The sequence below is a fragment of the Dreissena polymorpha genome, chromosome 1 (assembly GCF_020536995.1).
Source record: "Dreissena polymorpha isolate Duluth1 chromosome 1, UMN_Dpol_1.0, whole genome shotgun sequence".
Lineage (NCBI taxonomy): Eukaryota > Metazoa > Mollusca > Bivalvia > Myida > Dreissenidae > Dreissena > Dreissena polymorpha.
Window position 1 is genome coordinate 177,981,147 of NC_068355.1, and position 15,001 is coordinate 177,996,147.

At 36.3% G+C, this 15,001-nt stretch overlaps 1 protein-coding gene across 2 annotated transcripts; it reads right to left on the minus strand.

The window, feature by feature from the left end:
* Positions 1-2,291: 2,291 nt before the first annotated feature.
* Positions 2,292-14,355, minus strand: LOC127862941 (uncharacterized). 2 transcript variants are annotated; one of them, XM_052402220.1, is made up of 7 exons: positions 14,076-14,355; positions 12,921-13,008; positions 10,054-10,172; positions 7,869-7,953; positions 6,324-6,448; positions 3,849-3,975; positions 2,292-3,009 (listed from the first exon to the last, which is right to left on the minus strand). In XM_052402220.1, the coding sequence occupies exons 1-7, from the start codon at positions 14,243-14,245 to the stop codon at positions 2,947-2,949; spliced, it is 777 nt and encodes a 258-aa protein (XP_052258180.1). In that variant the 5' UTR covers positions 14,246-14,355; the 3' UTR covers positions 2,292-2,946. The 2 variants fall into 2 exon arrangements, with proteins under 2 accessions (XP_052258180.1, XP_052258172.1); XM_052402212.1 differs by lacking the exon at positions 7,869-7,953 and adding an exon at positions 8,335-8,425 and having other exon boundaries at positions 14,076-14,354.
* Positions 14,356-15,001: the final 646 nt, after the last annotated feature.

Consider the following 15,001-nt stretch of genomic DNA (forward strand, 5'->3'; position numbering starts at 1 on the left):
AGGGGAGCAACTCATTCATCTTTCTTGACAAAATGTACAGTTTACGATTCATTTGTTTGAGAAATAGAAATTGTAGTTATAAAACCATCGTAAATTTATAGTTATTGCAAATTAATAGATGTAAGAAACAAATATTTACCTGTGTCATTACATTATAAGCTTTATATTCGTTACTAAAATGTATGTTTTATGTTCGTTCACAAAACGCGTTGACAAACGACGCCATCTTAGGTTACATTCAACTAAAATATCGAATATCCCTCAGTAGTTCGTAATTTCTAAAGAGTTTTTTTCTCTTCTTGCATAAAAGCAATTTTACAATTTAAGACTTGTAATATGTGGCTATTATAATAACCTATATGTGTCTTGAGTATTTTTATGACGTAAATTGCATTCTTCTGTGTTTTCTGTTGTATGGGGCTTTTCTCGAAAAATGTTTTGTCGAAATATGGCTGCCAAAACGATGTTTGTACTGGTGTCTGCATTCGCATGACATGACCTTTTATTGAAATGGGATCCTTTCGGAATTGGAACGAGTATAATTTAAATGGTAAAAGCACAGATACTGGCATGTTTATGTTGCAAATATTCATCTACAAGCATGATAAGAAAACGATTTTTTATGATTGTTCGACCATTGGAGTGCTAGACAAGATGAGAGATGTGAATATTTGGGCCAAAATGAGTGGGCATGTAAGGGACGGGAAGGGGATCCGGTTGGGAAGAATAAGTGTTAACTTTCCGAATTACCTTTGTAGCAAATAGGATGATCTTCATATATTTAAATTTCAGATGGAGAACAAGATTACAAAAAAAATACACAATGGCACGGATGTATTCCATTCACGCCATTCTCTCTTGTTTCGTAGGCTTGATCTTTTATCCAATTAGCCACAAATTGAGAACAAATCAGTGGCAGTCTTGCTCCAGGCTGGAAGAATGTGAACACGCCGTTAAGAACTTTATTTGTTCAAATATCTGAAGTTATTGAAATATATGTGAAAAAAATTTAAGTGCATAAAGACAAGTGTTCTTGCAGTTTGTGCCAATATCTTAATTAAGGTATATAAATACATCCTTGAATACATCTGAAATCGGTGACAAACTTTCACGTTGCGTTTAGTATAACCGTGCATAGCCGTGCAGTGCACAATGCATTGTTAAACAAGAACGCAGACTTATTAAATAAAGTAATTCTGGTGTATTTCACACTGCCATAAGCAGCAAAAATCTGTATGTTATGTACTCGTTAAAATTCTTATTTTAAAAAGTGCTTGTTCCAGACAAATCTCTGTGCGTAGGTTGTAATTTTGGTATTGAAAGTGTCGTTAAATCAATTTACCAAAACATACTGTCATGTGTGGTGTATTCTGTAATAATTATAATGTCAAGTAAAATAGTTGAATGAAAGTCATTGGATTCCAATCCGGGACCTCTTCGGGTCAGATATAACGCGCTTCCTCTGTGTCTGTCAGGCTTAAATACTGTTCAGCCTATTTAAAGTTATATTATGGGCATCTCACAATTTATAGGTGTATATCGCAACCGTTTTTATTTCATTTGTGGTGTTTTCACTTCATATACAATAATATTTGTTAATGCAGCATCAACATACTATAATGCTAAAACAATATCCCGGAAAGAGAAAAATAATGCATTTGAACATGAAAATGTTTCGATTTCAATGTGAATCTAAATTTAGTTCTAGTGCAGATTCGTTCATACGACACAAGGACACTATTTTGTTGAACGTATCATTTCGGCTTAGAGGACTGGGTGACTCATGTAAAATATCGAATATAATATATATTTTTATAAACAATTAGAAGAAAGATGAATTGCAGATAATTGGTCGGTAACCACATTTTAACTAACTCTTTTGGTTGTTAATTCTTTTCAGCTCAAATTAACAGTGAAAAATGCCCATAATATCACTTTTAAATGCCTTGTAAGAAAATACACGTACTTTAAAAATTATCATTACAATGCATTCCAGACGCTTTACTCTATTAATAAATGTATTTCCTTTACAGCCCAACCGATTTTTACAACTAACCTCCAGATCTGAAAGGTTTCGGTAAAACATGATTGAAAAAATACCTTAACGATTTTGGGAGTAAATATTTCAGTTTTTTTTGTTTTCAGTTATTCATTTAACATATCCAGACTCATCGGAAAGTTACAGTCAGGTCCAGCTGTTGAATCTTCATACTAGTATTCAACAACTGACCTGTAAGTGTGATTATGATTCTTTAGTTATGCATACATGCATTGCACTCGACAACACCGTCTTCAAATAGTGATGCTTTTTGGTATTTTATTTCAGATGTACATCGATGATGAAGTTACAAGCTGGACAAGATATGACAGACGCAAAAAACTGAATCGCCATGGTAACGGTTATTTTATCGAAAATTCTGCTATTACCGGTATGTGGTTATTAAAATGTATTTAACAAATTACAAAATGCTTGCTCGTTGTAATAATAACGCAATCAAAAATATAATAATGCCCCTCTCTCTGAAGAGTACTTCCATTGCTTCGGTTATCATCGGTTACCTTCAGTTATTATCGGCTATCATCGTTAACCTTCAGTTATCCTCGGTTATCATCGGCTATCATCAGTTAGCATCGTTCTCATCGCATCATTAAATATACTCCTTAGCAGAATTAAATAGTAGTATAACGATTTTTTGACAAATTATATACCGGTAATTTAAATGTATAATCAACAAACAATGTTCAATATATACAAACAATCACATATCAGGCATTAAACTAACGAAAAACGCATTGAATGTTTCTACGCGACTCTTGATGACATGACACTTGTTGAAACTTCTGTTGATATGAGCACCGTTCTGTGAAAACGTAGCGTTTTGCATGTGCGTAAAGTGTCTTCCCAGATTAGCCTGTGCCGGTCAAGCGTTCACTCGCCGTATGCTGTTATATGGAGTTGTACGACGCAGATTTCTTCCTACATGGACTAATGACGAATAGCGTTCCACTCTACAACATAAAAAATCAACATGTTAATTAAACAACACTTGTGTTGTTGATGTTTAAGGGGTTTTTTTTAATTTATTTTGTGCTTTTTTTTTTAAAGTAAAGAAATACTTATATTATGAATCATTTGGCTCGAAGTTCGTAGCTCTCAAAGTTTTTTGTAGGTCCACGCGATTTCGTGCAAATGGGAGTCGTCTAAGAAATGCAAGGGGGGGGGGGGGAACAGTGCACTGCAACATGGTATTTAGCCGTTGATATTTCTCTTAAACGCAATCAAGATCAAATGCATAGTGTGTGTGTATAACGTCTTTATAAATGCACCGGGAGACTCTCATAAAGGGCCATCACCCCCTAAAAGACTTTTCGGCTGCATTATGATGTATAATGATAGATACATAAGACCTCCCGTATTAGACTTCACGTTGGTCGAACGTCTAATGCAAACAACGAGTACTAGAAGTCTATACTTGAGAGTGGTCACAAATCATTCGAACCCCTGCTGACAGTGTGTTACCAGGAGGACACGAATCTGCTAAAATAATTTAGCCGCGCTAATGAACTCGGGGCTGTATGCAGTCCGCACGTGCTTATAAGTGACGTCTCTTTCCGCGTGTACGATATTTTATATCAAAGTAAGTCCTTTCTCAGTGAAAATCTTAGCGAAAGGCGGAACGTTTTGTCCCTGATTAGCCTTTGCGGACTGCATTATGCCCTTTTTTTGCAAAGCGCGATTCAATACGCTAACTTCAGACTGCACATGCTAATCTTTGGACGACACTTTACGCACATGCATTAAGTCCCGTTTTCACAGAGCGCCGATGATATTGTTCCAGGTACCTCACCTTTATGTATCCAGGCAGGTTGGACCAAAATCCGTAGTTTGGCAAGAGTTCCTTCCCCTCGGCGCGGCGCACGAATTTCATGAATGAAACACCGCCGATGATGTAGATGAGCAACAGGCAAGAAAATCTGTGGACGGCAATCAGAAAAATATTATAAATGAACAGGGCTCTTGAATATTTAACGTTTTCAATACAGATTTTATCAAATTATGAAACCTCAGAAATATTATCAGGAGATAATTTATGTTTACTGATTTTGAGGAGACCCTAACCTCACACTCGGCCAGTGCTGCCCTATTATTTATTACAAAAATATTTTTTTTTTTGACATTTGATCATTTATAAATCTCTCATTAAATTGTAATTAATTTATTCCTTATTGTAGACATTTAATTTTTAATTGTTAAACAACAATGGGAATAATATATTCTAACAAATATAAATGACATATAAATTAATACGCAACAGGGAGCATTCCAGATACGTCCGCATGCTCGAAAGTGCCCTTTTGACAAAACAAAGCTCCCTGCCCTTATCAAACCCTAGCTGGAGAACTGCTTGGCCCATAAAGTTTCGTGAAACATTGAAAGGTAAATAAAAGTTAACCTCATAGCAACACGATTCAGATTAAATAGCAATAAACAGGCAAGACACTTCAATTTAATGAGCAGAACCGTGACTTTATGAGAACGGTAATTGTAGTAGATAATTAAATAAAAGATAGGCGTAAGGGATATGGTGTCCGCCTAGCGATCGGGAGGTCACGTGTTCGATCCCCACGGTGGGAGCGTTCATTAGATATCCCCCATAGACATCAAGTACTGGTTCTAGGCCCAGGACACGGACTCGAGAGCGTTTCAAATAAGCCTTAGGTTTTCTATGCAATCGAGCTAAATAAATAGGTTGAACTAAACTAAACTAAGGCGAATTTACATAGCGGTTGTGTGATTCAATCTGTGTCCATCTTTAGCCCCATAAAATAGTTAAATTATTGCAAATTAATAACACTCGTATAGCCCAGTTACTATTAAAATGTTACGATCAACCATATTACCGAGACTCATACGTGTTTCAGAGAGAAATATCGTCACAAAATGACCTACTTGCGTCAGTAACCGTAAAGTTTATTCCGTAGTGATAACCACGGTGCCTATACCACGTGACTTTTTAAGATCTGTGTTGGGGAATAAAGCGCGACCCAGTTAAGATTTTTAATGATGCCTTTTTAAATATTTCACCATTTTTAATGGGATAAAGTGGAGAGCCCGCTCATTCGTTAGAGTTTTCTAAAGGTATATTGATCTTTGAAAACAAAGTATTTTTTAGTAAAGTGCAACCGCGCGTTTGTAATATGAAGTGTGGGGACTGATCCGACATTTTCTAACCGTTCAAACGCGCGGTTGCATTTTACTGAAAAAAAATTATTTGTTTGAAAACATCATGATACCTATAGAAAACTCTTACGAGTGAGCGGGCTCTCCACTTTATCCGATTAAAAATGGTGAAATATTTTAAAAGATATCCTTAAAAATGTTAACTGGGTCGCGCTTTATTCTCCCAACACAGATTCGAAAAAGTCACGTGGTATAGGTACCGTGGTTATACGACTCCTCGCTTGATCAACCTATTAATTTTATTATTGGAATATCATATTACCTATTGAAGGATCGTATGTTCAATCGCTTAATTGATAGTTTCAATATGTATGTTATTAGCAAATTGTATAATATTGATCATTAAATGCTCAAAAACCTTGATTAAAAAATGAATCTAATTCTCGCTCTGAGAAAACCGGTCTTAATGCATGTGCATAAAGTGTCGTCCCAGAGTAGCATGCGCAGTTCAACACTTTTCGCATGTACATAGTATTTTTGTTTAAAAAAATTCTCGTTCAAACAAACAGCCAGTCTATGCGGAAAGTGTCGTACCTGATTAGCCTTGTGTAATGTACATGCTACGCTGGGATGACATTTTACGAACATGCATTAAGCCTGGGATGACATTTTACGAACATGCATTAAGCCTGGGATGACATTTTACGAACATGCATTAAGCCTGGGATGACATTTTACGAACATGCATTAAGCCTGGGATGACATTTTACGAACATGCATTAAGCCTGGTTATTCTAGGGAGATGCTCATATTGTATCTTTATATAGGACAATATTTTATGAACTTTTCGAATTAGCACAGTATTAAGTGTCGACCTATTTTTTACCATTCTGAAGCAATGTGTAAATTGCTTTATGAGAACAGCATAAAACCATAACGGCCTGCACGTACTTCACAGGCTGTTCAGATTGTATGCGGTTTGCTGCTCATTAGTATCTCATGGTTTGGACATGTAGCCTTTACAATTTAATTTAAGTAATAAAGGTATTCAATTCCAATTCATTTCTAAGGGACTACGTGTACACGCGTCAAAGTGTGCGCAGCACAGGATAAGGTGACCCGAAATAAAATTGTTCCTTACATAATGAGAAACACCACTCCGCCACTAATCCCTCCTCCTCCCCCTCCTCCTCCTGTACAAGGCTTCAGCGGCCCGGCCTCGTTACACGCCCCCGGACATGCGCACACCGTCTTCAATGTCAGCGTCTGTAGGCGCAATCACAAAAATCTCTTTTCATGGCTTGCATAAACTTATTTTGTCAGTAATAAACTTGCATACTCTTATTTTGGGAGTAATAAACTTACAAAAACTAATTTTAGGAGTTATAAACTTGCAAAAACTTATTTTGGGAGTTATAAACTTGCATATACTTATTTTGGGAATTTTAAACTTGCATTAAATCATTTTGGGAGTTTTAAACTTGCATAAACTTATTTTGGGAGTTTTAAACTTGTATTTGCTCATTTAGGGAGTTTTAAACTTGCATAAATGTAATTTTGGAGTTTTAAATTTCCATTAACTCCTTTTGGAGTTTTAAAATTGCTTAAACTTATTTTGGGAGTTTTAAGCTTTCTTAAACTTCTTTTTGGAATAAAAACTATTATATGTTTATCTCAGAAGTTCCAAATTGTCAGTCATCAAAACTTGTATCAATGCTCAAGACTGTCATTATCCTACACATGAAGTCATTACTTAAAATGTAATCATTTAAAGGGAGGCTCCGTTTAACATACATAATACATAAACATTTACGAAAGGTCTTAATTAGCAATTGTAATTGGCACAAAATATTGGTGTTTGATGATATTGTAAGTGTATGTTTGTTTATTCTGTTAGGTTTCATGATCAGTACATACACACGTTAAACCCAGCAGCTTGAGTATTGTTTTGAGTTGGTAAGCACACTTTCTATGTTGTATGTTATGTTTCGTTCCGCATCATGGAGCAGTAACGCATATGTTATTTGTTTTAACTGTTATTCAATGTACATGTACATGATATTATTTTGAATCAATATTTCAATATCTTTAATTTACCTAAATCGAATGAGGTTTTATTCCTTATTCCTCATACAGTGCTGACAGATTTGATGACACATTGAATTGTGCATTTTAATTCTTTAAAAAAAGGTTTGTATGAATGATCTCTAGTTCTTTTCAAGAATAATATCCCCAGATTTCAGTTGGGAATTCATATTATTTACAAACTGATAAAAGTGGATGAAGTATTATGTTACCGTGATCTGAAATTGATTGTATTGTATTGTATTGTTTTATATCAATTTCCGTTTTTAAATAAAGTTAAACCAAAATATTTGAATGATGTGACGATTTTAAACCGTTCTCCATATAAAGTAAAGTCACAACTTGTAAATGAGTATTAATATGCACGTATTCATACATACAAGTGATAAACATATATTTATACGGACGTATGAGTGGATGAGTGATTAACATGCGTGTGTACGAGCATATGAGTGATAAACATGCATGTGTACGAACATACGAGTGATACACATGCATGTATATGTACATATGGGTGATAAACATGCATGTGTTCGAACATATGAGTGATAAACATGCATGTACACACACAAACGAATGATAAACAGACATGTCTACGTACAAATGAGTTAAGTCCAGTAGCCCCCTGCGCAGTCATTATGGGTTTACATGCATGTAAGTCACATACCAGCTGCACTGTTGTGGCGCTGCAATTTCAGAAAATGATTTCATAAATTGGTTTTACTACCCACAATGACCTCACAGGGCTGTCTAGAACTCATATTTACGTAAACATGCATGTGTATCACTTGAATTTATGTATGTATGCATGTTTAGCACTTTAATTAATGTATGCATGAATGTTTATCACTTTAATTCGTGTATACATGCATGTTTATCACTTGAATTCGTGTATACATGCATGTTTATCACTTGAACGTGTGTATACATGCATGTTTATCACTTGTGTTTATGTACAAGCTATTTTATATGTAAATATGATTGATAAATGTTCGTGTATAATGTATAAGAGAGATATGAATGCACGTATTCATCAATACAAGTGATACGCATGCGTGTATACGTACATATGATCTAAGTCCAGAAGCACCGCCGCCCTGCGCAGTCATTATGGGTGTGCATGCATGTATGTCACATTCCAGTTGGACTGTTGTGGTGCTGCAATGTCAGAAAGAAATTTCATGCAATTCTCTTCAAAATCTGTAACTGCTTGTATGTCAACAATGACTGCGCAGGGCTTCTTCGCTTCGCTTCTCGATTTAACACTTATGCATATATGTATACATGCATGTTTATCACTTGTTTTATGTACAAGTTTAAGGATATGCATATATGACTGATTAACTGGAATTGTTATGTATGTATGCATGATTCATATGAATGAATGTAACATACATAAGTGTTAAATCCAGAAGCAAAGCAGCTTATATCGCTGTCCCTTAACTATGAACAAACATCAACGGTGAATTTCAATAATTGATTTTCGTTCTGGGAAAACGGGGTTTAATGCACCGGCGTAGAGAGTCGTCCCTTATTAGCCCCTGTGCACATACATTTGGCCCGGTTTTCCAAGAGCAAGAATCACACCCTGACTGACCCGACAATCGGGTCAGTTTTCGCTACGAAATGACCCGGGTTCAAACTCCGAAGAAATATTTTTTCATGTAACTTATTTTCTTAATATTGTTACTTACCGAATGATTTAAAAACCATAGTATTTTTATACATAACATTAAATTTAATTGGAAATAAATGCTTCACGGATTTATGTAAACAAAATAGAAAACGTCACATACATATGTGAACAAGTCAAAAAACTTTACGTGTATATGTGAAAAAAGTCAAGCAACTTCACGTTTACATGTGAACGAGTCTAACAACTTAACGTATGCATCTTAACCGAGAATTTTAAGGTTTTTATCAGATAGGAGACTTGCTTTTATAAATCAAAATTAAAGCACATTCTAAGAAAATCATATTTAAAGAATATTCTTATTCTTATATCAATGTCTAAGAATTGATTGATGAATACGAGCCATGAACGTACGTGGGGAGTTAATGACCCGCACTGTATCCAATCAGAACTTACGTGAGGAGTTAAAGACCCGCAGTGTATCCAATCCGAACTTACATTAGGAGTTCATGACCCGCGGTATATCCAATCAAAACGTGCTTAGAAGTCCATGACCCGCGGTATATCCAATCCGAACGGGCGTTAGAAGTCCATGACCCGCGGTATATCCAATCCGAACGTGCGTTAGAAGTCCATGACCCGCAGTGTATCCAATCAAAACTAAAGTGAGGTGCTCATGACCGGCCGTGTATCCAATCGGAACTTACGTTAGAAGTCCATCGCGCGAAGTGTATCCAATCAGAACATAAGTTAGGAGTTCGTGACCGACCGTGTACTAAATCAGAACTGAAGTGAGGAGACCATGACCGGCCGGATATCCAATCTTAACTTACGTGATAAGTCCGTGACCAGCCGTGTATCCAATCAGAACTTGACCACCGTGTATCCAATCAGAACTTACGTGTGCAGTCCGTGACCGGCCGTGTATCCAATCTGAACTTACGTGAGCAGTCCATGACCGGTCGTGTATCCAATCAGAACTTACGTGAGTAGTTCGTGACCGGGCGTGAATCCAATCAGAACTTTCGTGAGTAGTTCGTGACCGGGCGTGTATCCAATCAGAGCTTACGTGAGTAGTTCATGACCGACCGTGTATCCATTCAAACCTTACGTGAGTAGTTCGTGACCGGGCGTGTATCCAATAAGAACTTACGTGAGCAGTCCGCGACCCGCCGTGTATCCAACTTCCAGACCGGAATCTCCCGCGCCAAACTGCGCCGTCTGCTGGTCGCCAATGTCACTCGACTGCTCGATAGTGTTAGTCTGGCAAGCCTGGAGCAGACGACACATTACAAGAGGTTAAAGGTTACTTTACACTAAATCAGTTTGTATCATCCGGCGACCATTCGAATGAAGTGACTATTTCGAAAGAGTCAATTTTCTCTTCCGCTTTAAAAGTGATTTAGCGACCGTGATCATGCTTTTTCTGATTATTTCATGACTACATTTTGAAATCTGTTTATTAGAAACCTGCTGTGGTGATGCCTATATTGCTTAAAGCTCGATTGGTCATAGTCGGCTCGGGTGCTTCTTAAACGTACCCCGGGTACTCTTATGTAAACTACAATTTTATCCGGGTAGGAAAATATACTAAAACGTATCCGTGAATATTTACGCTAAATTCACGTTTAATAACATTATACTTAATCATTCGTTTACCAATTTTAATTAAAGTTTTAGACCTGCGATATGACTTTTTGATTTTCTGTTGTTCTTTTTTGTTCGCATATTTCCAATGATATTCTGCATCCAAAATAAAAAGAAACCCCCAAAAAGTCAGGTTTTAAAGGCATTTCATTCCAAATTACAGCCTGTTTTTTTCAAAAAAAAATATAACCATTTAATTACACATGTCGGTCCTAAGAACATGAATATTTGTAAAGCAATACTCAGTTTAATAATTAGTGAATGCAAATATAATTTAGACATATATCTTTTCAGCTCCATATTAGTTTCGCCATCTTCTTTGATTTCGACCAAATTATAGTAGTTTTACGCACATACTTGGGGACAGTTCGAGGTGACTCAAAGTTTCGTAAAATAGCGGAATTTACTACCTCCCATTCACATTGCTGATTTTCCCAATGTCAGTGTTTTTCGCACAATTTTGCGACAATGGCGCGGTACCAATACTTTTCCCAATTAGGCAAAAAAAAGACAATCGCTGGAACCGAACAGTCCGGTCCGGGCGATGTTCATTTTCGAATGAGTCTACTTTACGGGTACATCGAAACAACGTAGATATGAGTAAAAAGAGCTAATCTAAAAGGATTTGGATTTTTAAATGTTTTTTATATGAGTTATGTAGCTACTTACCTATTTTATAAGCAATAATGGAAACAATCTCTACGACGCTTCAATTTTAGCGGAAATAAAAATTATCATATTTGACGTTTGACATAATAATAATGACGTCATGAGCACTTGCGCTTATTATTTGAAAATAATGTGTGTGTGTGTTTTGCTGTTTTGTGTGTGTCGCTGCTTGTAAATTTAATATAGATCATCTTGATATCAAAGTTTTTGTTTTGTTTAATCTGATTCTACTTACTATAAATGATAACGTTATAGTTCCGAGTAATATGACCTACCAACACATATCGACTGATATACCAATATCCTGTTGAACTGATATAAAATATATATCGGGCAGCAATATATATAAGGTAGATATAAATGTAGCGGTATGATAAAACATGATTAACATACATGTTATTAATCAATTGCAAAGCTCAAGCCAAGGTGGAGGAAAAATTACAATTTAATATGTAACTTGTCAACAAGCACGAGCTTTGCTCCACCAGCTTGAACAATTGCGAACTTTTAACCCATTTATGCCTAGTGGACTTTCCCATCCTTCTAAATTGGATCAATTTATTTCCAAAATTAGGGATGTCTAGTATATTTATTTCTATATTTAGAATATATCTTACATAAATTCCTTTCAGCAAACAGCGTAGACCCAGATGAGACGCCGAATCATGCAGCGTCTCATCTGGGTCTACGCTGTTTGCCAAGGCTTTTTTTCTAGACGATAGGCATAATAGGGTTAAGGGCAAAACAGAACATACATTTATTACGACTTGTGCATAGTACATCGTCAGTCTTAACCATGCGATAGTACACATATATTAGAAGATCGAGTTCAGAGAAATTGATCATAGGGTAAATAGTCGTGTACATACAATCTAACAAAATACATGACGTGGTTTGAAAACACACACACAAATATTTATGAGAAAGGATGCGTATAATCTTGTAAATATTTAAAGAAATAAACTAAACTAGTCTGTTTTACATGTGTATAAAGATACAAATATATTTTAGTTGTGGAAAATAAATATAGGAAATGGATCATCTAACAAATATCAAATGGATACTGGTGACCATGCATGTCGTATTAATGTAGGCCAAACCTTGTGAAGACGCTGCAGAAAGTGGACTATTTTATTTATTCATAAACAATCTCCTCCGCGACGCGTACACTACGATAATTGTTTATTGATTGTTTTCTATAAAAGCACCGTTCAAAACTATTGCATTTAACACGATATTAATATCATGTTTCCATTTGTGAATGAATATAACTGGAGAACTCAAACCTCTTGCATAAATTACACAACTCTTTCTCGCGCGGATACGCGTAGTAAGCGGGTATTGGGCTCCTAGTAGCTAAGGCGTATCGACCTGAATTTTAGACTAACCACCTTAGACGGTCGCTAAGCGACCATCTAAAAAATCCTACAAGATTTGGTAGGATTTTTATTGTTGTTGTTTAAGTACTATATTATGAAAAGTAGTATCTTTTTTTATTTTGAAAATAATGTATACGTTTAGGTTCATAGCAAAAAAATAAGTTAACTAAATTTTAAAAAAAGTAAAAATAACAACGGTAAAACTAGTGTACCACGTAGATAAGCTATCATCAAGTGGTTGGTTATGAAGGCAAGGTTTTGATTCAGCTATGCTGATTCCAGTCAAATCTTTGCGTGGAGGTTGATTGAGCGAACGGTGACTTACCGCGACTTGTGCACAACCGCCCTCGGAGAAAGGATAGCACGGGTTGTATGAGTATAAGCTGCCGTCATCTCCTTTAATGTCCATAAACCTGCACAACAAAGCCAGAATGCAGGTCAATATGAGTCGCGTTTTGAGAAAACTGGGTATAATGCATGTGCGTAAAGTGTCGTCCCAGCTTAGCCTGTGCACTCCGCAAGGACGGTTCTTTCCGCATTTATGCTATTTGTCGTTCAAAATAGTCTCTTTTTTTGCGAAAATCTGCGTTGTAATTACTTTTACTTAATGTCATCTATACAGGCGATTCTAAGCACGTTAGCAAGACTAAGGTAGTGACAAGCGACGTAACCTCGCGTTTGACAAATACATTTAAATGGGGAAAAACATGATTACGCTGTAAATTATCTTTCACGTGGCTGACTGTCACGTGCATGTAAATTAATCAGATGTCATGTCATATGACCATGTTAATTACCATATTAATTATTAGAAATGGGCCATCGCTCGCTCTGTGTTTTTTTATATATTATTTGCCAGAAATAAGCCAACAAATACGAGCGAAAAACTTATGTGTTACGTCTTTCATCGACAGCTTAATGCGTTTTTATGGTTCAAAAATAGAGAAATCATTATTTTATGCCTATTGAGCAATACAAAAACAATAACAACATATCCATAAAAATGCATACAATGTTTATAGCATGCTCAGAATTATTAATATTGGAAATGAGTCAATTTATATTCGAGTGAGTGCGTGCGTGCGTGAGCGAACGAGTGAGCGATCGATCGATCAATCTAGCGAGCGAACGAGCTATTGAGTTCGTGAGCGAGTGAGTGAGTGAGTGAGTGACTGAGCGAGTGAGTGACTGAGTGAGGGAGTTAGTGAATGTGCGAGGAGTGCGTGACTAAGCGAGTGAGTGAGTGACATAGCGAGTGTGCGAGTAACTAAGCGAGTGAGTGACCTGATAATTTATTTATCAATTTGTTAATTGATCTTATGGTATAATGAGTTACTGATAAACTTGCATAGTGAATGCTTAAGTGTTTTTTCCCAGCGAGAAACTGTTTTATTGAAAACACGTTTTACAAAAAAAGTGTCTCAAAAGAAAGGTAAACGCAAAACAACAATGATATTTAACAAATGAAAACACGACTCACGCGGGTGTGCCGTCCGTATGTCCAAGACTGTTCAAGTACACTCCCCGCCCGTCTGAGTATTGACACGAGCACTGGTCCTGCCCTATGCAGTCGTCTTGGCAACACACTGACCCCAGCCAGCTGACCCCTAGCAACAGTGACCAGTACACAAGATGGCGCCGACCTGTCATCTTGCGTTCGTCCGAGTGTGCGTGTATGTATACATGAAGTGTCGGAGGTAAGTGTTGGAGAATTTCATCGAAGCGTGTAAGTTCATGTGATACACGGGTAAGTTGTTATCTCGGGCGAAACTTATCTCATACTTATTGATAATTGTGATGTACAGTACAATGATAACGGACATAACGGGTCGATAGATATAATTGTGTTACTGATATTAAAGGGGCCTTTTCACAGATTTTGGCATATTTTGAAGATTGTCATTAAATGCTTTATATTGATAAATGTAAACATTGGATCTTAAAAGCTCTAGTAAAAAATCAAGAATAAAATTTAAAAAAAGGAAAAAAAGTAGCCGGTACCATGGCTCGAACCAGTGACCCCTGGAGTCCTGGAATTAGTCTGAAATAAAAGCGCATTAGCCTTCTTGGCTATTCCGCCGGGTATACACAGTTGATGTATTTTATACCCTATATCAGCAAGCTTCGTAGTTTCGCAAATTTAAACGACAACAACAGAACTCTCTAAATTATTCAATCGTTTTGCATTGCAACGCTTTATAATTTTTTGGTTTTCAAATCGTGAAAAGATACATATAATGGCTTTATTGGACTATGGTCAATGTTCAGTAATACTGTTTCCTCACAAATATCATAACTAAAACGAAAATTTGCGAATCTGAAACAACTTTTTTCAATTTTGTCAATTTACCAAACCGTGAAAAGATCCCTTCAAGATGGCACTAGATTCCTTTAAAGTTTAATGCG

Bases quoted from the DNA above. Each gene is read 5' to 3' on its own strand.
- LOC127862941 (XM_052402212.1), bottom strand. From the start codon at position 14,245: ATGACAGGTCGGCGCCATCTTGTGTACTGGTCACTGTTGCTAGGGGTC. The intron at 6,449-8,334 runs GTACGTATACAC...TTGCGCCTACAG, and splicing joins CTTCTGGACTTAGATCATAT to ACGCTGACATTGAAGACGGT. The intron at 3,010-3,848 runs GTGAGGTACCTG...TTTATGTTGTAG, and splicing joins ACCTGCCTGGATACATAAAG to AGTGGAACGCTATTCGTCAT.